Source organism: Bubalus bubalis, chromosome 3 (assembly GCF_019923935.1).
Source record: "Bubalus bubalis isolate 160015118507 breed Murrah chromosome 3, NDDB_SH_1, whole genome shotgun sequence".
NCBI lineage: Eukaryota > Metazoa > Chordata > Mammalia > Artiodactyla > Bovidae > Bubalus > Bubalus bubalis.
The window spans coordinates 33,584,033-33,610,303 of record NC_059159.1 but is presented as its reverse complement, the minus strand read 5'-3'; the positions used below and the strand labels follow the sequence as shown (position 1 = coordinate 33,610,303).

The 26,271-nt window shown below is 41.6% G+C and overlaps 1 protein-coding gene across 1 annotated transcript; it reads right to left on the bottom strand.

The window, feature by feature from the left end:
• Positions 1–810: 810 nt before the first annotated feature.
• Positions 811–25,086, bottom strand: LOC102405376 (myosin-1). Its single transcript, XM_025280549.3, has 40 exons — positions 24,962–25,086; positions 24,678–24,708; positions 22,743–22,986; positions 22,500–22,643; positions 22,236–22,392; positions 21,106–21,133; positions 20,223–20,337; positions 20,044–20,136; positions 19,855–19,918; positions 19,106–19,204; positions 18,909–19,012; positions 18,618–18,756; positions 18,308–18,426; positions 18,068–18,217; positions 16,813–16,983; positions 15,723–16,032; positions 15,563–15,630; positions 14,403–14,490; positions 14,206–14,323; positions 13,784–13,907; positions 13,559–13,695; positions 13,208–13,463; positions 11,153–11,395; positions 10,884–11,060; positions 10,660–10,805; positions 10,325–10,415; positions 9,841–10,230; positions 9,118–9,244; positions 7,228–7,346; positions 6,869–7,065; positions 5,974–6,157; positions 5,531–5,696; positions 5,319–5,443; positions 4,611–4,919; positions 4,321–4,524; positions 3,874–3,999; positions 3,616–3,786; positions 3,240–3,344; positions 3,026–3,121; positions 811–1,069 (listed from the first exon to the last, which is right to left on the bottom strand). The coding sequence occupies exons 3-40, from the start codon at positions 22,944–22,946 to the stop codon at positions 917–919; spliced, it is 5,817 nt and encodes a 1,938-aa protein (XP_025136334.1). The 5' UTR covers positions 22,947–22,986; positions 24,678–24,708; positions 24,962–25,086; the 3' UTR covers positions 811–916.
• Positions 25,087–26,271: the final 1,185 nt, after the last annotated feature.

Here is a 26,271-nt window from a genome sequence, read left to right as displayed (position 1 = left end):
CCCATGCTGGCCTCTGCACATGTAAATCTGTAGCAGTAATACCAGTTAGAGTAGTGATAGTAATTGCCGTGCACTGTAGAGAGGCACAGTGTGGGAACGAAAGATCAAATAATGACGGTAGGGAACTGACTTTTTGGAAATATCAATTGACCTTCTGTTGCTAGTAGAAGTACTAGGAGAAAGCCTTATAAAAAGCACAGAAATTTCCAAAGAGACAGAACTACTGAAAATATATTCATTCTTAACAAGTGAGAAGACTCAGTAAAACAAACAACAGAACATCTGTAGGTAGCAAAAAAACTAACAATTTCAGAAAATCTATAAAACGTATTTCCCTCTCAAGGGGTCCTAGTCCCAACTTAGTGGATATAAAGTTTGCATTTTAAATACTTTTGCGTGTCTATTCCAATTTTTTTTCAACTTTTTTCTTGTATGTAGGTAATTGCTGTTTTATTTGTTCTCAGTCTTAGGATCAAGGATTTCCTACCATTTTATGAAGAAGGTCAGTAAATTCACGAAGAGAAATCCTTTTCTCCTGATAACTAGCTGATGCTTTGCCGGCTGCGATTTACACTCAGCTCTGCATACTCTTGTTTTGTATGTCTGAGATCTGCCTCTAGGCTTCACCTGCTCTTCCCACAGGGCCATGGGGTGTTTAGGGCTCTTCCTAACAGGGACTGGCTTGGCTGCTCGTTCCATGTTTTATTTTTGGTGACTAAATACTTCTCCATAAGTTATAAGTAATATGTTTTGTTTCTTGTGGCACCAAAAGATAAACTGACACAGTGTAAAAAAGAGACTCACAAGTTCTTTGCAGATAAATTTTTTATCTGCAAAAATCATAAGTACAAAACAGAGTGACAAAGATTTTCACATTTTGTGCATTTCTTTGGTCACTTTTTAGCATTTGGGTGAGTTACTCTTCACTGATGATTTTTGTGTGAACCTCCCGGCTCTTCACCCGCAGCTTGTTGACCTGGGACTCGGCAATGTCAGCCCGTTCCTCAGCCTCTTCCAGCTCGTGCTGGAGCTTGCGGAATTTGGAGAGGTTGACATTGGATTGTTCCTCCTGAGAATAAATGGAAATGCATTTAAGAGGGGGAAAGTTCAAAATTTCTAGTTTCTTAGATCAGTGGGTCTTGAATTTCTTATTACTTAAAAACAGTTCACTCTAGTACACCTTTTTTTAGCTTAGAGAAATGCTCTTGCATTAAAAAAAAAATTAACTTCTCTCATGCTTCTGAAGTCATGGGTAGCAAGGAAGGACAGGTGACATTTGTCTCCAAGTTGTTCTAACTAAAAGTTCTCTTTTTATAACATCTAAACATCTTAGAACTACTGCTAAATATGCCAGCTTTCCAGACTCTTATTCTTTCCACTTACCTCCCAGAATTCTGAGAATGGAACCAGACCTTTTAAAAATACATGTATACAATTTGTACTATACCAAGCTAGTACTCTTGACTATAAATTATTGTCATGCTAAGTCACTTCAGTCATGTCCAACTCTGCGACCCTATGGACTGTAGCCTGCCAGGCTCCTCTGTCCATGGGATTCTCCAGACAAGAATACTAGAGTGGGTTGCCATGCCCTTCTCCAAGAGATCTTCCTGACCCAGGGATCAAACCTTCATCTCCTGTGACTCCTGCATTGCAGGTGGATTCTTTACCACTGAGCCACCAGGGAAGCCCCATAAATTATTATTGTCACTTGAGTATAAATTATTGCCACTTAATGCAGTTTAAAAATTAAACAGGAAGTTGTTTGCCAAAACAGTCTACGTGTTCCCTGATTATATGAATATTTGAACACATAGCAGTAAATCTGAGAAGGCCAGTTCTAGTTTAGTCTCTAGTAGTCATTCTTTTTTTAAAGGCTCATTAAGAACTGTCCAAAGTAAGGCTTTCCAATTTAGAACGTTTAGAAAACTTGGAGTCATTAAAAAATAGAACTTGAGAAAAACCCCAGATGGTCCTCTTATAAATGAAAGAGTAGGAGCCAGAGAAATGTTCTGTCTCTCTCAGACCTTAGATCAGGGGAAAAACAAAACCAGAGATGGTCAGAGGAACCAATTTGAGATATTTAGGTATGTATCTATTTATACTTCTATACCTTGGAAATTCATATTTTTATTATTATTTCAGATAATTCACAGGCTGAAGAAATGAGATGAGGTGGAGTGCTGAGGATCTAGTGGTTGGAATATAACCAAGACCTTCTGAGACTTGATATTTAAAGGCTTACTTGACACCTTCACTGTGTATATATAATGGTATCTCAAACAATGTTTCCAAAACAGAATTCCTGTTTCCTTCTTGGCCTACATATGTTCCTTCCTTAGTTTCTCATTTTAGTAAATTTATGTCATGTACCTAGTTACTCAAATCATAAATCTGATTAATTATCTTTGTTTTCCTTTCTCTGTCTTTCCAAGCAAAACCTATTAGTATATCTTCTAGTTTTGACCTCCAAAATATATCTTGAATCTCTCTACTTCTGTTTTCTCCACAAACCACTGGACCACTTGAAAATCCTCCTAAAACGTCTTCTTATACCTAATAGTGTTGTCTCACTATCCATTCTCCAATAGTAGTCAGAATTCTTTTTTAAAAAATATAAATCAAGGCATGACCAAACCAGCTTAAACCCTGCTGTGGCTTCCCCAGTGTTCCACTGTACCTCAAATAAAAACCAGACTTCTTATCATTGCCTAGAAGACCCCATGACCCACCCCCTGCGGAGGGGGGGGGTGGGGTCTCTATTGCTGTTCCCCTATTCTTTCCACCTCTCAGACCAGGCTCTTTCCCACTCAACAGATTTGCATTTCTGTTCCTCCTTCCTAGAACACTCTCCACTATCTTGTCAAGTGGTTGGTTTCTGTTCATTCTTCACATCTTCATTGAATCATCTTTCATTGATCCTTCCTTATTTTACCCTTATTTCTTTCACCCCTTGAACTAAATTGGCTTGGATGTATCTGAGAACAGGAGGCAGCCCCATCACCCCGAGGGGGTCTGAACTCACCGCTTCCTCAGCTTGTCTCTTGTAAGATTTCACCTTTGCTTGTAGTTTATCCACCAAATCCTGGAGCCTGAGAATGTTCTTGCGGTCCTCCTCAGTCTGAAATATTTCCAAGAGTGAGTTTCTTGAAAGCACAGATACCATCCCATTTTGTTGTTTATTTGGTTTTTGATCCCTTGTAGCCGAGGGGAAAACAAAGACAGGATATTTTCCTTACCTGGTAAGTGAGCTCCTTCACTCTTCTCTCGTGTTTGCGTAAACCCTTGACAGTTTCAACATTGCGTTTCTGTTCACTCTCAACTTCTCCTTCCAGTTCACGTACCTGCAAGAAGATGAGTATTTTAGAGATGTTTACTCTGGTCCATTCACTCAGTGGATTTCTCCTTCTTCAGATGAACCATAATGCTGCTTTTACTCTGCTTTATATGTAGTATACGATGTCCTAGTCTAGTCACCCCCTTTATAAGCTCTTACAAAGAATATCTCTTCTGAATCTTTGTATGCCCCACATCATCTAACAGTGGGAGGTTCTAAAAAAAAAAATCGCGCATTAGATTAGAATGAGATGGGAATAGGCTGATCAGAAGACCCACCCTGGCCTCCAGCTTCTGGATCTGCTTCTTCCCGCCCTTCAGGGCCAGCTGCTCAGCCTCATCCAGACGGTGCTGCAGGTCCTTCACCGTCTGCTCCAGGTTCTTCTTCATCCGCTCCAGGTGGGCACTGGTGTCCTGCTCCTTCTTCAGCTCCTCAGCCATCATGGCTGCCTGATTAACAGTAAAACAAAACCAGTTGAGAGAGCTGACAGCCCATCAAGATTCTAGCTTGAGCACCCAGGGTGGCCCTCTGCTCACATCAGTGATGGCCTTCTTGGCTTTCTCTTCAGCGTTGCGAGCTTCCTGGATAATGTCCTCCATCTCTCCCTGGATTTGCGTGATGTCTGTCTCTAGCTTCTTCTTGGTGTTGATCAGGCTGGTGTTCTGGTTAAAATACCAAATTTAGAAATATTAATACATGAGAGCAAAATCAGTCCAATGTTCTAATGAACCCACAAGCTAATTAATTAAGATAACTAATTAGTATCCCTTCTTGTTCCATAAATTATCTGAGTTGACAATATATTTTTACAAGACAGTCAACTCTGAATGTCATAGTTCATATTAATAAAAATGTTAATTAAAAAATATTACATATTTTAAACTTTAAGCCCCCATATAACACTGTGAATAAATTTTTAAATAATATGAAGATTTGAGCAAGATTTTCATTTCCAGTATCTTTTGCTGTTCTGTTATGCCCACCTGGGTGTGCAGGAGCTGGACGCGCTCACTGGCATCCAGGAGCTCCTGCTCTGCGATCTTCCTGCTCCTCTCCGTCTGCTCCAGGGTGGCCCTCAGCTCCTCAATCTCAGCCTGCAGCAGGTTGGCTCTGCGCTCCACCATGGCCAGCTGCTCCTTCAGGTCCTCCTGGCTCCGCAGAGCATCATCCAGGTGGATCTGGGTATCCTGTGGAATGAACGATCATTGAGACACCTTGTTCTCAGGGCTGCAGTCACCCACCTGTACTGGGACCATCTCCTGAACCCATTTACCTTGAGGATGGCTTGGGTGTTCCTGTAGTTCTTCAGGGCCTCAGCAGCCATGCGGTTGGCATGGTTCAGCTGGATCTCCATTTCATTGAGGTCTCCTTCCATCTTCTTCTTGAGCCTGATGGCATCATTCCTGCTCCTGATCTCAGCATCCAACATGCTCTGCATGGACTCCACGACTCTAACATGGTTCCTCTTCAGCTGGTCAATTTCCTCATCCTTTTCAGCAATTTTCCTGTCAATTTCAGACTTGACCTGGTTCAGCTCCAGCTGGATACGCAGGATCTTTCCCTCTTCGTGTTCAAGAGATGCCTTAACAACAGCAAGGGGGTGACATTAGCAGGGAGTGGAAGTGTTTAGTATTCTGGAGATAGGAATTAGCTCCTACCTTTGTGCTACCATAATGCATCTTTATTCCACTGTTACAGAAATTTCTGCGATGTGGAGTTGTTGGTTTTGTATAATTCTATCTTCCCAGCTAGCTCATGCCCTTGAGTTCAGGGCCCTGACCTCATCTTTGTCTTCTCAGTGTCTACCACATACTTACTGATTTCCAGTTATGTTTGTTGTATGCATGGTCAATTTTCCATCCTCATATTTATTATTACAGAGTGAAAATTATTTTTCTTTTATCTTGATTCACCTGTTATTGCATGTATTCGATCTCAGTTGCTTTCAAAATGGTTTTAGAGTCTACAGTAAAATGTGTACCTCTGCCTCCTCTAAAGCAGCCTGAATTTCAGACTTCTCTTGTTCCACTTGCTTCTTTACTTTCTCCAGTTCATGGATACGTTTCCCTCCTTCTGCGATCTGCTCCGTGAGGTCAGAGATCTCCTCTGTTGGTGAAAAAAATTAAAAAATTCATTCACTGAGGAAAACATTCTTTCAAATTCCTTGTTGGAGAAAAGGTAAAGTGTACTCACGTTGCAAGTTCTTATTTTCCCGCTTCAAGGTTTCCAGTTGGTCTAAGGACTCCTCATAGGCATTCTTGATCTTGAACAGCTCTGTGCTAAGGGAGCGAGACTCCTTCTGGGAGGCTTCAAGTTCAGCATGAGTCTCTTCATACTTCTGTTTCCATTCTGATAGGATCTGAGGGGCAAGGAATGGTCAGGAAATTGGTGGAGAAAGTTGGATGGGATGAAACCATTTTTTCTGGCAGCTTTCAAACAGAGTTGAGATGGTTGGGGACTGAAAAATACTTATGAATGAGAAAAGTAGAAACCACAGGAGTGCCCCCTCCTCCCCACCTACTTATGGCAGGAGCTGCTGAGCACAGCCCGTGGACGGTTTGAATAGGCACACGGAAGGTGACTAGCTGTCCTCAGCCACACGTGAATGCTGAGGCAGAAATTGGTGCAGAAGTTACCTTGTCAAAGTTCCTTTGCTTTTTGTCCAGGGCTGCACAGGCAGCATTTGTCCTCTCCACGTCAATCATGAGGTCCTCAACCTCATTCTGGAGCCGCTGCTTGGTCTTCTCAAGGGAGGCACATTTGGCGTTCGCAGCTTCTACATGTTCCTCAGCATCCTGCAGACGCTGGGCAAGCTTCTTCCTAAAATGTGAAATAAAGGCTCACACAGATACTCTTCTAAGGCATCCACTAAAACATTATCATTCCTGTCTGGCTGTACATTATTCACAGGATAAATGACTAGATCTCTGCTTAAGTTTTCTCTTGAATAAGCAGGTCCCTTCCTTAAACTTTCTGTAGAATAAGATTCTCCCTGTTAAGTTCAGTCTTGAACTTTTGATTGCATTTAAATCTTTATATAAGAATGTTTTCTTTCTTATTGCAGAATTTAATGTCTACTTTTTAGTCTTTAATAATAGATTTCTTTTTCCTTCTACAAGTAGCTGTACTTTTACATCTCAAAAGGAGGACCTGTGGTTTAAAGCCAGATGTTTTTTTCTCTTACATACCTATCACTTTGGATCAATTTTTTCATTAGTGGCTAAGAAGGAGGAGAAGCTCAGGACAGTATAATTGACTCTTACTCTATATAAGATGACATCAAAAGTTTCCTTTTTAAAAAATAATCTTTCAGCTTCCTGTTGCTCATGTCCTTCTTCCTTCTACCCTCTAACTTAATTTCTTTCCCCAGATAACCTAGAGTATTTGTTTTACTTGCTTAAGTTTATATCATGTATGATCTATTCCTAAGTTTTTGTTTGGGGAGCAATGGACATTTGTTCATATGGAACTTAATATAAGGGCACTTTGATTGTTATCTCTATTTCCATTTTAAGTAAGTCTAGAACATACTTGGCCTCCTCCAGCTCCTCCGTGCGCTGGATGGCATCTGTTTCGTACTTGGTCCTCCACTGGGCCACCTCGCTGTTGGCCTTGGACATTGCCCTCTGCAGCTCGGCCTTGCCCTCCTGCTCCTCCTCATACTGTTCCCGCAGCAGGTCACAGTCATGACGGGCTGACTGCAGGGCATGGGCCAGGGCACTCTTGGCCTGAGAACATAGCAATTGGTGACTTAATCTATCATCTTTAAAGTGATGTTTAGTCCCTAAGCTCCTGTAGGCCACAAGAAGAAAATCTGTAGAAGTAAGCAGAAAACAACCTTAAAAGCAAGTACAATGACAGAAACAACAACAGTAATAAGTAGGGCTAACCTTTATCTCCTCTTCCAGCTGCCTTTTCAGTTCTTCAATCTGTTGTGTGAATGCTTGTTTGCCCCTTGAGAGCTGAGAAACGAGTGCGTCCTTTTCATCTAGCTGGCGTGAGAATTCACCTGTAAAGACCAAGAAACAGAAAACTCAACCTTACTGTGGAAATTAAAACTCCCAAGTTACAAACTGGAGCAGGGGAAAGGGAGCTGGGGTTGAAACATGATGCAGAGTGTGGATTACAGCAAACCACGAATTTCTACTTCAACCCTGGTGAGCACATCCATGTGAAAATGAGAAGTAGGGAAGACCTTAAGGCAGATTACACTCTTCTGAACAACAGAAAAGATTTCAGGAGATATTTAAAATTGTTTGATCACAGTAGAAATAGATGAAGAAATATGTGAAAAGAAATATAAATCAGACTAACAAAAAGCATTCCAATGTTTTTTGTCTACGCCAACGGTGTTGTACTAGTTTACCTTCCACTGAAACTTGACTGAAACAGAATTTATTCTGTGGAAAATAGGAGACTTTGAGCAGCACCCTTTGAACTGATGTTCAAAGAGAAATCCTGGAAGAATTTTTATATCAAGACAGTCAAGTGTCCTTCCACCCCAAGAATGAGTTGGTTTGTGGATAACAAATCAGTTCCTAAACTAAGTGTCATTTAAGTTTGTCTTCCATTCTTTAAGCACCATAATTTGAAAATATACTATACAGTTGACCCTTGAACAACCAAGGGATTTCAACCCTTTCAGCAGTTAGAAATCCAGATATAACTTTACAGTCAGCCCTCTCTGTCCACACCCATGGACTCAACCAACTGTGGATAATCTAGTATTATAGTGCATTTTTATTGGAAATGATTCACGTATAAGTGGACCCACACTCTTCAAACCCATGTTGTTCAAGGGTCAAATGTATTATGTTAAAAAGAGGGAAAACCCTTTCAGCACCATTTTTGAACAGATAACCTGGAAGCCTTATCTGTTTAACATTTAATAAGAATCACAACTTCCAATTTTTTTCATACCACTGGATTACTAGGAACAAACATGTAATGAGGAAAAGAAACTACAAGGGGCATTTTGATTCTTTGAGAAGACAATTTTTTCTTTTCATGAAATGTACTTACCACCTATATAACAGTAATAACAAGCCTTACTTGAGTTTTGTTCTACAAAGAACACTATTTGAATGAATATGAAAGAGTAAAACTGGTTCTCCAACAATTTGATCTACCCATTGCTTTACTGGTTCAAATGACCCATAAAGCAATTTCCACCTGTTACCTCTCATTTGGGGAGGCAGAACTTTGGAAGAAAGTTGGACAAGTTGGTACGTACAGGGAGGAGTAAATGCAGAGACTCTCCAGTTTGGATAATCAGAACTCTTTGAATCTCACTTGCAAGCTCCTGGTTAGATCATGGTCCTGAATAGTTCCCTACTTAAATGTGGTGTTAGCAGAAATTGTCAAGACTTCAGGGAAAAGACTGGAGTAAGCATTCTTGGACAGGTCATTTCTCTGCAACCGTAATCTGACATCATTAAAATGGGGATAACATTACACAGACTAATGAGGGTAAAAAAGTAATTAACGTGTGGAAGCATTTTAAAAAGTGAAAGTAAATACTGTTGTTGTTCAGTTATGTCTGACTCTTTGTGACCCCGTGGATTGCAGCGTGCCAGGCCTCCCTGTCCCTCACAATCTCCCAAAGTTTGTCCAAGTTCATGTCCATTGCATTGGTGAATACATGTCCAAGCCGGTGGTAGCTAAGGTGTTCATATTAGCAGCACCTCCCATGAGCTCAAGTAACTCAGTGCAGGGTTTATTAGCCAGTTGAGAATCCCAGGTAAACTGGTCATTCAAAGTCAGGACTGGTAGATGCCCACCTGATTCTGTCTGCAGACGCGCTCTCTGCGTCGTTAGGTCGTTGATAAGCCGCTGCTGCTCATCCTCTTTTGCCTTAAGTTCACTCAGTTGATCCTCTAGAGCGCGGCACATCTTTTCGAGGTTTCCCTGCATTCAAAAGTGGTAGATGGCATCATCTCAAGTATTTGGATCATGGAAATCTGCAGGAATCCCAGGATTCCATAGGAGCTGCTCTACTCATTTCCTTCGAGAATAAGCTATCTTTACAAACAAAACCAACTGAGGCCTTAGACTGTGATGGAAAGAGTCAAAATGTAACAGTCTAAACCTACTGCCATGAAATTGCCTTGTGACTCAAAACCTTTACTCAGTTGGCTTATCTGTGATATGAGAATAGTGATAGTCAATGATTCAGCTCATGAAATTTTTTTGAGAAACAAATTATGTATTTGTGCTTAAGGGGAAAACAAAGAGCCTATTCAAAGTGAGGTGTTTTTAAATTTTCAAAATATACCATTGAATTGTATTTTTTTATTGGAAAGAACTTGAGTTTTCAGGATGCACAGTCTTGGGGTACAGCTAATCTCGTGTAAGAGGGAACACTCGGCCCCATCACACTGGGGTTAGCCCCTCCTGCCACTAGCCTCCTGTCATAGTCTCATCCTGCCAGTTGATAATTTCTGAAAGGCTTGCTCTCACCTGTCCCACAGAAATTTCTTTTAAGACTTAAATCATGATTGTACCTTGGCTTTGGAGACAGTCTCCATGTTGCTGGCCAGGTCGTCGATCTCCATCTTCATCTCGCTCTTCTCCTTCTCCAGCTTCTGCTTGACCCTCTGCAGGTTGTCAATCTGCTCCCCTAGCTCAGCCACACTGTCCGCGTGCTTCTTGCGAAGAGCAGCAGCCGTGGCCTCGTGCTGCAGGGTGGCCTCCTCCAGGTCCCTGCGCATCTTCTGGAACTCGGCCTCCCGCTTCTTGTTCATCTCAATCTGGGCGGAAGTGGCCCCGCCGGCTTCTTCCAGCCGCTCGCTGATCTCCTCCAGTTCCCGGGAGAGGTCTGAGCGCTGCTTCTCTGCTTTGGCGCGGGAGGCCCGCTCAGCCTCGATCTCCTCCTCCAGCTCCTCGATGCGGGCCTGGAGGTGGGGAGAAGCTCATTGTGAGCTCCTTTTTTAAGCTAATTGGTAATTTTGTCATGATGGATGAGACTGACAGAAACCACGGACTTACCTGTAACTCCTTGATCTTCTTCTGCAGCTGCATCGCGAGGGCCTGTTCATCTTCAATCTTGCTTTGCAGATTGCTCATTTCAAACTCCTTCCTGTTAGGAGAGCAGCATGTTAGCGCACGCCGTGTCCTCTTGCCAGTCTTCTTTTCTTTGTGTAACTGAACATTTTTGTATGGCTGGTGTTGAGGAAGTGCTAAGTGGGTGTTTTACAAATCAGAAATGTACCATTTTCTTTAAATCAAAAGTCAAAGTGTTATTTTTTTTTCTGTGTGCTGTGAAGTAATATTTTTGAGATCCAGACAATGAGTGGGTTACAATTGTATTCTCTCATACTTACTTTTTGAGTTTCTCATCCAGTTGCTGCTTATCATTTTCTATATCCATTGTGGATTCTTGGGCCAGTTTTAGATCACCCTCCAGTTTCCTCTTGGCTCTCTCTAGGTCCATGCGAAGTTTCTTTTCTTGCTCCAAGGACCCCTCAAGCTGAATGTAAATAATGTTGAGTCAAAGAATTGCTTAGCTTACTTTCAAAGAAAATTTCCTTGACAGTCCTAGACTTACGTCATCCACTTGCTGCTCTAGCTTGGTCTTAGCTTTGGTCAGAGTGTTGACTTTGTCCTCTTCTGCCTGCAGGTCATCCAGGGTCTGCTGGTGGGCCTCCTGGAGGGCCTTCTTTTCCTTGGTCAGCTTGGCAATGGTTTCATCCAGACCTGCCATCTCTTCTGTGAGGTTTTTCACCTAGAAAGATTAAGAAAGAGATGATCTCTGCTGTAAAGCAGCCTAATTAGATGGCAGAGTCTCTATATGCAGTATAGAAGTATATTTCATACCTTATTCTCTGTGGCGTGTTTCTCCTTCTCAACCTTGGCCAGTGTCAGCTCAAGGTCATCTATATCTTTCTTTAGTTCTGAACATTCGTCCTCCAGTTTCCTCTTCTTGGCCGTCAGCTCAGCATTGATCTCTTCCTCATCCTCGGCTCTCTCAGTCACCTCCTTGATCTTAGCCTCCAGATGGATTTTGGTTTTAATCAGCTGGTCACATCTTTCCTCTGCATCAGCCAAGGCATCAGCTTCCTGAGAAGGGATGGTAGACACTTTTAGGTCTTGTTCTGTGGACCTTTTCAGATTTTATTAAGAATTGAAACCAAATAAATAAATTGTACTTTAAAGCTTTAGGTTAATTTTTATTAGTTTTCCATCATTTAGGAAATATTTATTGGGTATTTAAGGCACTGGAGATTTTTTAAAAGGAATTTAAGTTACAATTCTTGGTGAAATTATAATAAAATAAACTTATTAATGATGAGTTTCAGGATACACTGTCCCAAAATATGGTACCTTGGCACAATGAATATCTTAAGCTAAAGGAGTTTGAGAAAAAAGCAGAAACAGGAAGACCACTCTGAACTATTCCTCTTGCCCCTTTTCCCTGAAACAAGCCATTAACCTTCTACGTGGAAGGTTCCCTCTCTGTACTGGGAGGAAAGAAGGCATTCTTATTACAAGAGCTGAGAAGGCTGTATAAACAAATCTTGTTAAACTAACTCTTATCTTTCTGTTTCTTCATCACTTACTACCCCAGTCCAGGCCCCCTTGTCTTGTCAGTTCTTCACGTATTTATCATTTCTTTGTCTCAAGGTATTAAAGCTTCGTGCTCTGGTCACTTCTTTGAGTCTTCATTCTCTTATGAAGGCTTACATATATACATAAAAATTAAATAAAGTTTGTATGTTTTTCTCCTATCAATCTATCTTTGTGAGTTTAATTTTCAGACCGAGCCAAGGAACCCTAAAAGGGTCAATGAAATTTTTTTACTCCCCTACATGATAACTCCCCGTGTTTGCAGTCAGATTCTTTACCATCTGAGCCACCAGGGAAGCCCAAACCTGATTCCCATAATTTCAGTTAGCTGTCTTTATTTAGTATTGTTTTCCAGAAAGGTTTAGTAAATGAAAAAAAAGGAAAAGGTTGGAGCATATTATACTGAGAGGAATTAATTCCCATGTAGTTATCCCTTGATTTTTGAAGGTATGATAAATCCGTCCTCAGTTTGAAAAATCTTGAACTCCATAAACCACAAGGGAAGTCACAGTGCCAACCCAAGTATTTGTAATTCATTTTTATTTTTTCTAGTTATGTGTCTAAAATGTGTGCACTCCCTAGAAGCAATGTAGATTCCCTTCTGAATTCAGAGAACTAGAGAGTAACTTTTAATATTTCTGTTGTTGATTTTATTGGTAGCAGCTGAAATTTTCTTGTCATTTGAGTCACAGAAATGGGATAGACAGCGATGTTCATCAAATATCTCTTCCCAAGCCTCTGGAGATTTCTTAGGACATCAGAACAAGAGCATCAACTCATGCTTTGCCTAATTGACACTATTTATAGAAAGTGCTGCCATTGTCTGGCAATGATCTTATATTTTCAGGTACTGGAGGATTCCTAAAGAGATAGTTGAGAGGGAAGTTGCCAGGAGGCCATAGATTTAAAAATTCACAATATTGGTTTCCAGTTGGTACATTTTCATCATAAAGTCTCCACCCTCTTTACTGTCTATATTGTTCTTTCTTCACTGTTCTTATTTGCATTTTTCAGTGGGGAGAATCTTAGGGAACAAAGATCACTTTATTTCCTGCCCGTATTCTGCTAGGAAAAACACCAGGGGCAAAGGAAAATCACTTTTATTATTCTCTTCTCAACAGCACAGAATCCTCCAACAGAGCTGTTCATAATAGTGCATATGAAATTTTATGGAACACTTTGAGGATGGGAATTAGGAAAGACTGGTGATCAGTCCCTCAATAAGGTGCCATCTAGACTCTCCCCTAGTAGCTGCTGAATTGGAATTTTAGCATCAGATAGTAGACAATGGCTTCTGACACTCACAGACTGAACCTGGAGCTGCAGGTCGTTTTTCTCTTGCGTCAGAGTCACCATTTTCTCTTCAAGTTCTTTCCTTTTCGCCTCTGACTTAGCCAGCTCTTCTTTGGTCTTCTCAAATTCTTCCTTCATGTTGGCCATCTCCTTCTCTGTCTCTGCACTCTTGAGGAGGGGCTTGATCTTGAAATACAGCTTCATCCAAGGCCAGTGCTTGACGTTCATGAAAGCACGGATATTGTACTGGATGCAGAAGATGGACTCTCTGTGATAGAAGCAGAAATGTTCAAAGTCAGGTATAACAGGAAACGGAATTACAGGGCATAGGCTGATGGGGTTAGAAAGTTTCCCATATAGTACCTCCTCTCCACCATCTTCTGGTACTCCACTCTTGCCAAGAACCCTCTGCACCTGGCCTGGGTTCGGGTAATCAGCTGGGCTAGCTTTTCATCTCGCATCTCCTCTAGGAGCCCCAGAAGACCAGCTTTGAAAAAGACCTGTGTATGGCCAGAGTTGCAGATCAAAAACTTGACACAGACTCCAAAGGGACAGACATAGTGCCAGGTGGGCCTTAGAGACCATTACCTTGGTGTGACCAAATTTATACTGGGTGTGATCAACGTCAATGGATGCAAGGAGCTTCTCAGAAGCCTTCTTGCTGTCAATGAATTGTCCTTCAGGGATCGCACTTGCATTTAATACCTTGTATCTGTTTGAGCCAAACAAATAAGTGATATAGCTATTGTCACCAACAAGAACTCTTCCTGCCTTACTACAGAAACAGTTGAAAGGTTGAGTAGTCTAACACATAACCAAGTAATCATATCTACCTCTCTATCTATTCTTTGTATATTCAAAGGGTGTCAAACTTTTGGTATATCAATATGGAATTTGTTAAATTTGTTGCTTTTTCCAGTTTTAATAGAAGGTATAAAGGATAGGCTTATTTCATTGAAAAATTCAATAACAAGAACCTTGTAAAATAATTCACAGTGAGAAAGTCTGACCTTTGTTTGAAGTCTGCGTACAGGATTCTGCTGGGGAAGCCCTTCCTGCAGATGCGGATGCCCTCCAGCACGCCGTTACACCTCAGCTGGTGCAGGACCAGCTCGTGCTCCATGGCCCCTAAAAAAAAGATGTTTTCCATAGAATAATCTCCTGAGAAGTCATGCTGGAGCTTGTCTGGGTATCAGATGTGCCTTACCAGGAGTTTTGGTTTCATTGGGGATGATGCAGCGTACAAAGTGGGGGTGAGTGCTCCTCAGGTTGGTCATCAGCTTATTCAGGTTCTCCTGTGGACCCATATGCATATCTGGTTAAAAATGCAGCATTTTTATACATTCATATTTATAGACATAATTGTCACCATCCATGACATTTGTTTAATTCCAGTGAATAGTATCTAGATTGAATTTGCCAAGGGTTGTCTCTGAAAATAGCTCTATTTTCCCTATCTTTGTGCATTAGAAACTTGCTGTTGAAGTGGTTGTTCATTCCTGTTGAATTTCCTAGTTTATTGTGTAAATTTATGGCATATTAACATATGGAAATACTCAACCCATTATGGTTTACCGAGGTTCGGAGTCTGATTTACAAATTCAGAGTCTTCCTCCAACTCACCCCTTTCTTTCTTTTCCCAACTTTTCAATTGTATCTGCTTCTCTAGCACAAGTTTATTCTTTATAATTACATAGCTGTGCCCTCCTGCTGGTTTCATAGAAAGGGCTCTTATAATGCCTGCTTCTGGGAATTGGCAGAAAATGGACAGCCATATTACCAAGTGTGAGAAATCATTCACCCTATGGAAATCCTGAGTTTTCAGAATAACTGGAACTTCAGTTATTATAGATAGAATTCTTAAAAGATAAATAAATTTTCCTTAAGAGGTGTTTCTTAGCACACCTTCTCTGATTTCTTATTCTCTTCTTTTAGAACAGCCTCCAAGTCCTGCCACTATTTTTCTACCCTCACCTTTCAAAATCCACTCATTTTAGTTCTGTGCCAAGATGCACCTAAGCCTCTACCTCAGTTAGATGCCCCCAGAAACTCAAGAAAATCTCCTGATTTGCTTTTCCAAGAAGAACCTTTTATGTGTCAAATGACTATATTTCCCAGCCCCAATATTGAGTGTTACCATCTTATACTGAGTCCGACCTTCTGGCACCTGTATTTCCTACCTGCTGACTGTCTCTTCCAAGTTGCCCCAAACCTTCCTGAGAGACTCAGCACCACTACCTCTGCTGCCCTGGTTCCTTAAGTTACATTCAGTTCTAGAATACTTGCAAGACTACTTCCCCTTCCCCACACAGTAAATTCAGATGGAATTTCCTGAATCTAATGAGAGAGAGAAAATGAGGTCCATACCCTGAAAAGAGCAGACACGGTCTGGAAAGAAGAACCCTTCTTCTTGCCTTTCTTTCCACCACCGCCCTCTGAGGGGAAGATAAACCACAGGCACTCATAGTACAGGCTTGCTTTGTCTCATTTTATACCTTAAGTAGACATGAATTCTGTTGGTAATTACCTGCTTCACCAGATGTTGGGCCAGAGAACAGTAAAGCCAGAGTCTTCACTGAAGACTTCTGGTACAGCCCAACCACCGTCTCATTCAGGGGGTCCTTGTTCTTGTCCAGCCAGCCTGTAATGTTGTAGTCCACGGTGCCCGCATAGTGAATGAGGGAGAAGTGGGCCTCAGCCTTGCCCTTGGTAGGTTTGGGTTTCTGGAAGTTGTTGGACTTTCCAAGATGCTGTTCATAAAGCTTGTTCTTGAAGGAGGTGTCTGTGGCCTTGGGGAACATGCACTCCTCTTCCAGGATGGAGAAGATGCCCATAGGCTGAGAGAATGAAAAGCAACATGCCACTTGAATTGTCTGCCTGCAGAAATAATGGGTAGCATTCTGATCCTACTTGAGTAAATACATCGTATCATTCTTTACAGTTAGTGAAAACTCATTTCTTTGGTCAGAAGTTGTTAAATGGCAAGGATTACTTGGGTGTCTATCAACACCCAGGCATGTGTTGGGCTCTGGGATATGATGGAGAGTAAGATGAACAAGGAAGGACCTCCGGTGGAGTTTGTGTCTTTGCCCCAAAGCCTTGGAGCAATGTTTCTCCAAGTGTGACTTGCAAATGGGTTGTGTCAGAAACACCTGGTAAAAATGCAGATCCCGAGGCTCTACGCCACCGTTCCCCCAAAATGTTTCTGGGAGCGAGCCTAGGGGAATGTGCAGGTTTACTCAGTACCTGTGGGGTCTTTGGCACAACTGAGAGCCCCTGCTTTCAAGTACTAGGAACTCCACCTTCAAATGCCAGCAGGAATGGCTCCAAAACTGACAGAGAAATAAGTGAATCATGCTCTCCTCAGAGCTCTTTAATAAGGAAAGATGGTTTAAGAATCAGACTTGTCATCAGACTATGAGGAAGGGTAGAGTTCTGGACTCTAGAAAAGACTCAGTCTCCTTTCATCAGATCATCTACCTCAGAGTTGGCCAAAGGACCTTCCCTGATCTTAGTTACCAATAGAAACCTTTTACCAGAGTGTGCAGTGAGATTTGTGATTTTCCTCTAAATACGGGTCAGCAGTGTGACCTGTGGTCTGAGAAAGGGAGGCGAACCTTCTCGATGAGCTCGATGCAGGCGGCCAGGTCCATCCCGAAGTCGATGAACGTCCACTCGATGCCTTCTCTCTTGTACTCCTCCTGCTCCAGCACGAACATGTGGTGGTTGAAAAACTGTTGTAGTTTCTCATTGGTGAAGTTGATGCACAGCTGCTCCAGGCTGTTGAACTAAATAAGTAGAAAATACAAGTGAACATTCTTCTTGTGATAACAGCTTCTCTTTGAAAGGACTCTTCTGACATAGCCTAACTGCTCCCTGCATGAAAACACAACCTGACTCAGAGCGATGTCCCCATACACAGAAGCCAAAGAGGTTCTAAGACACGGGTGAACCTTGCAAACACTAGGCTGAGTGAAGGAAGCCGGGTTCAAAGCTCTACGTAATGTATGATGTCATTTACATGAAATGTCCAGATTAAGCATATCCTTACAGACAGGAAACAGATTTCTAGGGGGTGAAGTAAGAGGGAAATGGGAAAGAGGTTGCAGGTTTGCACTGTCCTTAGCACTCTTATTTGAAAGCTTGTGGATTACTCTTCATATTATTGCTTGGTACCAGATTATTCCTTTCTTCCCATGTTGGGTTGAGGATTTCTGGAAATACTTTTGTTCCTAAACCCAGAAAATCTCATCCAGTGTCCATGAATGCACTCATAGAGAAAGGTGTGGAAATCAGACCTCTGGATCAGACACTGAGACACTGTTGTTGGGGAGAATACTTGGGTAAACTGTATGGGAGGTATTCTGTCTCAGGCAAATGAATTTGAGCTTCTTTACCATGCCATTTCCATCCCCTCTACTGGCCATGGAGGGCAGGTGAGAATCTGCTTTGAATTTGTCATTATCTTCCCCATGGCCATCTTTTCTGCCATTGTCACCCTTATCACGTTCTTTATCATTTACTAAATGCTAAACTATGTGCTGGGGGACAGTGCTTAGGTCTTTAAATCCAGAAATCTTACAATGGCAAAAGATTTACAGAAATAAGTGTGTTATCTGGAGCTTTCTATACAGGTCCTAGGTGAATTTACCCTGTTTGGGGTCAATACCATTTTCATTATCTAAGTTCACAGAGGTGCAGTTTGAGCCCAGATCTGTCTCATACCAAAGCTGATGTCCGTTCATGGACTTTTGATCTCCTTTCATGTGTCGGTTCAGTTTGTAGTGTAGTTATTTTCATGGATCTTTTTAAACATTTACTGTGGCAGCAAGATTTGTAAGTTTTCCTCCTGCTAAGTTTCTGCTTACTCACATCAAAGATCTCAAAGCCAGCAATGTCCAAGACCCCGATGAAGTATTGCCTGGGCTGCTTGGTGTCCAGCTGCTGGTTGATGCGGGCGACCATCCACAGGAACATCTTATCATAGACGGCTTTGGCAAGAGCACCCACTGCATTATATACCTTCATGGACAAAGTAATGATCATTGCCATTAATAAAGGCATGATGTGAAGGCCTGGGAAGGATGTGATTCACAGAGGTTGTGCACTTACCTGCTCTACAGTCTGGCCTTTGGTGACAAACTCATTGCCAACCTTGACCCTGGGGTAGCAGAGGGCTTTGAGCAGATCAGCAGAGTTCAGACCCTGGAGGTAGGCAGCCTTGTCAGCAACTGCAGAGACACAATTCAGACATCCATCATGACTTACTGTGGCCCCACAACACCTAGGGGCAGAGTAAGGAGGGAATCACTGCTATGTGGAGTTTGATTTGTGTGTTTATCAGTTGCTCACGTGTAAAGGAGACATGAGCTTGGAGTTGCCTATATTCTCTCATTCAACCCAGTTGGGGGTTCATTGGTACCTTCAGTGCCATCTGGTTCTGCTTGCTCCTCACGCTGCTTTTGCTTGAATTTTAGGTTCCCATAATGCATTACTGCCCCCGTGAGCTTGTAGATGGACACTCTTTCATCAGAAGTGAAGCCCAGGATTTCAATGGCACTCTGCCACGAGAGATGAGAGGACAGAATTAGGACATAAGACACTAACTTATTTAGGAGACTTTATACTGTGTCCTGAACCACACCTACAGCAGGGTTCTCACTGTCATTCCCATATATACTGATTCGTTTTAAAAACTGCATGTGAAACTTACATCTGTGGCCATCAACTCTTCTTGGTCATCGATGCTAGGGACTGTGATCTCCCCTTGACTCACGTAGGCGTAGTCATATGGGTTGGTGGTGATTAGGAGCATTTCTGGGTACATAGAATTTAGGGTGTATGTTTTGCATTAGAAGGGACTAATAAAGATGTTAGCTTTTAACTTAATACATTTAAGGTCTTGCATACCAATTAGCTCTGGCTTCTTGTTAGACATGATCTGATAAAAAATATGGTAGCTTCTTTCTGCCTTCAGCTGGAAAGTGACTCTAGACTTCTCCAGAAGATCTGCAATGGCAAGTGGATACGGGATTAGAGGGAAAACTGATAAAGTTCTGGGAGTGACTTTGGTTCTTGGGGTCATGAACTAAAAATTTCATTGGCCCCTTGTGATTTCAGCTGAATGGTCCCATGAGGTACCACGTAATTTTGTCTCTACCACTGTGGTTACTCTTACCACCTCTTGAAGGAAACTCATGTTCTCTGGGCTCAAGACATATTCACCTCTCATGCAGAGGATCCTTGACATTTTGGGTATAATTGATTCTTGATAACCTGTTCCTCCTCAGCATCTCTGCTCACTTTATAACAGAGGGGTTATTACTAAGAGCAACATTTATCAAGCTCACACTAAGGAAGAAATCTCATACACTAAACCCAACTAATGCACCCCTAATCTTAGTCTTTTCTTGGAAAAGTTTGAAATGTCTTGTGAGGCTGGAATTCTTCTGACAAGCCCAGCAACTCCTGGCAGTTTCTGCAGCCCCTGACTGAAGTGGGTGAAGCACACCGTTGGATCTAGTTAGACTGGCATTTCCGAGGGGTGTGTTTGGCAGTGAGTGGTGTTGCACAGGCTCCAGGCCCAGTATGAGCTGTAAGATGTTCCTCCAATCCATCACTGTCACTCTGGATGCTGTTTAGGAGGTCCTGTTACTCACATGTTTCAATGTCAGCAGAAGCCAGTTTCCCTGTGGTACCGAAGTGGATCCTGATGAATTTACCCTTGCAAGTGAAAAAGATGATGGTATATATAAAACTGGAAGCACACAGTAAAAGAGATTGAAATAATAACACAGACAGCCCTCTCTGGCATCTAAAAGAACACCCTTCCGTGACCAGAGACTCACAAAGCGAGAGGAGTTGTCATTCCTCACGGTCTTGGCGTTGCCAAAAGCCTCCAGCAGGGGGTTGGCACTGATGATCTGATCCTCCAGAGTCCCCTGCCAAGGCAAGAGCAGTGCTCACATCTGGGGCTTAGGAGTTTCTCACCTGACAGCCCACACGCTGACCTGGCAACCAGACCCACCTGCATTTTGCCTGAAGTTGGTTCCTCCTTCTTCTTCTCCCCAGTGACTGCAATTGTTGCAAAGTACTGGATGACACGCTTCGTGTTCACAGTCTTTCCTGCCCCGGATTCTCCGCTGTCAGACAGTTATCAAATATATGTGAGAATTTAAGCTCTATGACAAGTGAAACTGCTTCCTTTATTACCCTTGACTAGCCAATGTGCCCGTCTTTATATGTCTTTGTCAGAGCCCCCTAGGTTTTTCTCTTCAGCCCGTGTTTAGCTCGTATTATTTCTGTTGCTTTGCATTGATGAAAAGCTGAGACATTCAATCATTAATCACGCAGCACTTGTTTCTTGAGTGCTTAAAATGTGTCAGACTCTCTTCTATGTGCTGAGGCCAGGGCTTGAGGAGTCTGAGAAGCAACTAACTCAACCATTATGTAGTAAATGAAACGATTAGTAAAAACTCTCTGAAGCAATGCATGCATTCTTTTGCTTCCTTAGACTAAAGATACTCCCAAGTTAGGTCTTTGAAGGACTAGACATTCCTCCAGTAAGCCTTGAAAATGAACCACTGGTACTATTCACAAAGTGTCCAGCCTTTAGAAGGTATGTATGCTTGCTGTCCAGTACTGGGTTCTGGCCACGTGTGGACATAGTGTTTTACATCTAATCCCTGGAAAGCTCTGGGACTTTTAAGGTTGGTCTAGCAAATGATGTAATTTGGGACATTGCTATTTTACATTCGGATGCAATCCGAACCCTATAATAAACAATAACGGTATTTAGTTCCTGGCTGATTTGCCATTGCTTTAATACGGGAGCATGAACTAATTTATTCCTTTGATTAGTCATTTTCCCAGTGAAAATAAAATTGGAGTGTCAGAATAATAATACATACGTGATCAAGATAGACTGATTCTCCCGATCTAGAAGAAAAACAGTGGACAATCAGATTATCTACCAGCTACTTACACAGAACTTCCTACAGGGAAACACTGAGGGCATTGAGTGTAAATGTCATATTCAGGAGAATTTTTCAGTATATTATTATAAAGGTACATGCGATGTTGTTATATCTCTCAAGTTGGGGAAGAGAAACATTAAAATGTTGTCACGTTTTAAACTCCTTGAACTCCACAGAAAGTGTGTCCTGGTTTGAAGGAAAGAGCAGGTCTTTGCAGAGGCACAGCTGTTCGTTGTTATCTCTAGGCTCCAATGGCCTGCTCTTCATGGACAAATGCATATAACTGAGAAATGCACAGTACACTAAGGATGTGGACTGTATTTCATAGTTCCAAATAGTGTTAATTAGGCCAAGAGACTGAGATTTAGTTTCTATGGATCAATCTCACACAGACACACACACACACATACACACATCTATCTGTCTCAAGATCCCAGACTGCAACCCTAACTCTGATCAGGCTTCCCAGAGCAGGCCATTGGGTCCAAGACGGATCAGAGAGGATGCCTTAATCGGAATAAAGTCTTTTGGAGAGGGGCCAGTAACAGCTTCCATTTGAATGCTGCAGTCCCCCAATACCATTTCATTCAGAGAGAGGCTGCCATCTCTGAAATGGGTTCTGATAACTTTAAAGACATCACAACACTTCTTAACCATCGAATTCAAAATCAACAAGAAACTTGGGTACTAAAATGATTGAACATATATTTTTCATTTCGGTTCAGACAATAGAGCTATTCAGCTCTAACTTAACCTTTTTTGTGACTTGAATATATAAAATGAATCACATATTTCTCAGCAAGGAGACTGTAAACAAATTAAGCTTAATTGGGTTGGAGCAGCAGTGTGGTCTGGTGAAGTTGTGGAGGTGGAATCAGGAGAACCGAGCTTTTTTCCCCACTTGACAGTGTGTGTATGCCTCTTCTGTCCTCTCTTGTGGTGTGCAACTAGTGGGCTTGGATTTGGATTTGGTTATTTCTAAGGATCTTATTATGTTTTAGCTTCCCCGTTTGGTGATTATAGATGATGAAAAAATTTGTATGAAAAACGGTCAAGGCTCGTACCAGTCAGCATGAACTGATAGGCGTTGTCAGAGATGGAGAAGATGTGGGGCGGGGCCTCCTGGCGCTTTTTGCCTCGGTAGGCCGTGACCACCTCTGCATTGTACACGGGCAGCCACTTGTAGGGGTTGACGGTGACACAGAAGAGGCCTGAGTAAGTCTGCACCACAAAGGAAAAAAGGAATATAATTGTTTCATGAGGACATTAATACTGGTTTTCAAAATGTTAACCGCCTGCATGAATAGGGGCCATGAGAACAAACTCACGTAGATCATCCAGGCTGCATAACGCTCTTTGAGGTTGTACAGCACAGCAGGCTCATGCAGGTGGGTCATCATGGCCATGTCCTCGATCTTGTCAAACTTGGGAGGGTTCATGGGGAAGACTTGGTCTTCTTTCACAGTTACTGTCTGTCAGGTCAAACAAGAGGAGCCAGGTTAGTAAAGAAGTGTCAGCTCTCCTAATGGGTAGTGGGGCCCCATTGCATCCCCTCCAGATGCTCTACTCACCGCCCCAGCTTCAGTCTTGGCTGTCACCTTCCCCCCTTCCCTGCTCTGCACAACCGCTTTCACGAAGGACTCCTTAGGGTCCGCCACGAAGACTGAGGTCTTGGCATCAAAAGGCTTATTCTGGGCCTCGATGCGCTCCTTTTCAGACTTTCGGAGGTAAGGAGCAGCCTCCCCAAAAACAGCCATTTCCTGGTCTGAACTCATGGCTGCAGTTTATTGATGGCAGCCCAATCAAAGACCCTGCCTGGCAGAGGAAGAAAACATATTACAGAAATTCAGAAACTGGATCATTAGATTCATGTTTGTTTGTTTTTTTTTTAAAAAAAACACCCAACCTTATTCCTTGACAAGTTGAGCGCTAGCATCTTGTTGGGTATGACTACCTCCCTGGCTTGGCTGGAGGTGAAATGGCAGTCTCTGTGTTCTGTACCATTGCTGACAGGTACTTATTTGGCAAGAGACTGTTGGTTCTGGCTCATCTTCTACACGATATTATAACTCTTTTCTCTGTTTCTTTTGCATAAAAGAAAGCCGCTTATCATCAGCTTATACAGACACAATGCTAAGATGACAGCAGGATTTCTTGAGCTCTTTCACCTGTAGTTCTTGTCTTCCAATCAGATTACAGGGACCTTGCAGACTGGGAGTATGTTCCTTTTACAGCATCCTCCACACCTCTTAGAACACATGCTGGGTGTGGGTAAGGACCAGAGTTGGCTTTATATATTAAAAGATCAATACAACTATGTTGCTAAAGTTATATGAACTATTTAGTGCATGGTGAAAACCTTTTCATTATAGATTTGGAATTTACAAGGACCACATAATAATAAAGGAAAGCATAAATGTGAGGAGCTTTGTTTTGCATTGTTCAGTTAAAAAATCCTGTTTTTATATCCACTACTCTTGTTCCAGTGCCATAATTTTGAGAAACTCAGTTTCTTCACCTGTCTTTAGTATTTCTCAAAGACATTAGTTATTACTTAAGTTTTCTTGCTTTATTACTAGTATTCTCATAAAAATTTCAGGAAATTTTTTCTTTTCAAAATCTGTCTCTTGTCACTTTAACATTCATTAATCCTGTCAATAAGGATCATATATAACCTATTTTATAATTTTAAAAAGATATTTTATTGAGGAAAACTCAAAGCACTTGAGTCGTCTTCCAAATATTTTTCTATTCAAACCACAGTGGTTTGGATAGCACAATTAAAGTCCATTGTCTAGACTTTCCTGGCAGTGCAGTGGTTGGGAGTTCACCTTCCAGGGCAGGGGATGCAGGTTCGATCCCTGGTCGGGGAACTAAGATGCCAAATGCCTCAGGACCAAAAACCCAAAGCATGAAACTGAAGCAATATTGTAACAAATTCAGTAAGACTTTAAAAATGGTCCACAGCAAAACGTATATTTTAAAAATCCTTTGTCCTACTAAAAATGCTCACAATCATTTTTCGTATCATATATTTTTTTAAATGTTCATTTTACAGAGTGTGAAACAGCATGCAGATTTCAACCACTTTTCCAAGTCAAAGATTCACTTCATTTTATTAATCCAGTAACGCTGCATCTCAAGGGTTTTTATATTATATACAGTGGTAAGAGCTGTAGTATGCGACATTTACATTTTCTCTGTAAATGAGCAATAATGGTGTGAAATGCTATGTTGCATATTGTAATTGAATTATTTAAAAGATAATCTGCAATGCTGGAAATAGAAAAAACAATGTATCTAAAAACTCCTGAAGCATTGTATTTATTGCAAAAGATACTGATTAATGAGAACCAGTTTCTAAAGTCTCCCTCTGAGTTTTTCATGAACAGCCATGAAATTGAAATGCTTTTATTTTGTAGCCCTTACCCTCAACCACTCTCCAAACCACTGCAGAAGGTTTCCTACTCCTTGCAAGGAATGTGAAAAACAAGCCAGTGCCTTACCTTGGAGATGCAACCTTGAAGTGGGTCAGAACTGTAAGAAAAAGAGCAAATGTCCTCTGATTAAATGTGAACAATTCCCAATAGTAGCAAGAATGATTCTGAATTGAGAAGCAGGAAATGACTGGGAACACTAAAACATCTAATTAAAATTGCTGTGGAGTAAGTTGGTGCATCACTGGAAGGGCTCCCAGGGGCAGCAGGAGCCAGGATGCGTGGCATGCATGCGGGCAGCCAGGCATCCCTGCTGGCCCTTCAGACAGAGCCCTGTCCTCACACACACTTACCTTGAAGCTTTATGAGGAAAGACAAGTCATACTCATCCCCAGGGTACTTTTATAGGGTCAAATATGGAAAACACGTCGCCTCCTCCTCTTTCTTAAATCATATTTGGCAAAACGTGTTTTTGGCAATGAAGGTCTCCAAGCATAATTCCCTTCATATTAAAGATGTTTGGATATAATTAGAAATATTTCCTCTCACATTGGGTTAAGTGTATAAATCAATCTCCTATAAATAAGTTGAGTTGTTGGCAACCTGAAAGTGACTGCCTTTGGAATAATGTAAGGTGTTGTTTCAGAGTTAGCTATGAGCTGGATTCCCTGGACTTTGTTGCCTGCTGCTCTTGTATTTCACTGAATCGCCTGTGTGAGTCTTTTCAACTTGCCTGCACAATTGCAGATATTATACTAGGGAGCAAAGTTTCTGCTCTTTACCAGAACATCAGAAAAAGATAGTTTCTCCCAAGAAGCCATGGTTTTTTTCTCCCAATTTATTGTACTTTTTCAAGGATGCTTGGAAATTTAATTTTACAATTTTCTTCATGAAGAGCAGCCAAAGATACACAGCTTCTTTTTTTTCCTTTGGTTAGTCACTTCTGATTCATTGTCAAATCATTTTTGCCAAGCCAGCAAAATCATTTTCCTTCACTTTTATTTTTTAAATGCAAGTTGCTTTCTGCAATCTGTTTTCCTCTATGAAACTCACCATAGAAAACACTAGAAAACAGGGCATTTCTCTGTCTAAATATGTAACATCTGTGACTTCTCTATCACTTATCCATGGTATATATTTCACATTTTGCTTACAAACAATACCCGTACATTATTTTCTATTTTGGTTTTTAATTTTAAAAATTTGGCTTATCGTCTCTGTGGTCTTGCATCTCTTATGTCAGCATTGTTTATCTGGGACTGAGACAAAATTTGCTTAATATACCCTGCTTGGCAACCATTCCTGTATTATTGTACTGATATTTCAGTTGATTCAGTGCAAAGAGGCTGCCTTATGAAAGCAGATATCTGGAGATACTGTTTGTAACAGTCACATGATTTTATTGCTGTAATGGACTATCTAACCGCTATTCCTTACTTCACTAATAATGTAACTGAGATTCCAAGAACAGAAGAGAGTTCACAAATGACACAGCAGTGTAGACACCGGGCACCTGATTCGCAGTCCGGTGCCTTCAGGAAGGGTCTTTGGAGACTTGAGTCTGAGAGGGGCTTCCCTAGGCTACCCTTCATCTACTTTGTAACCACGGGTGTATCATTTTGCTTTTTTACACACTTTATCAGGAAAATGTTGAGTATTTTCA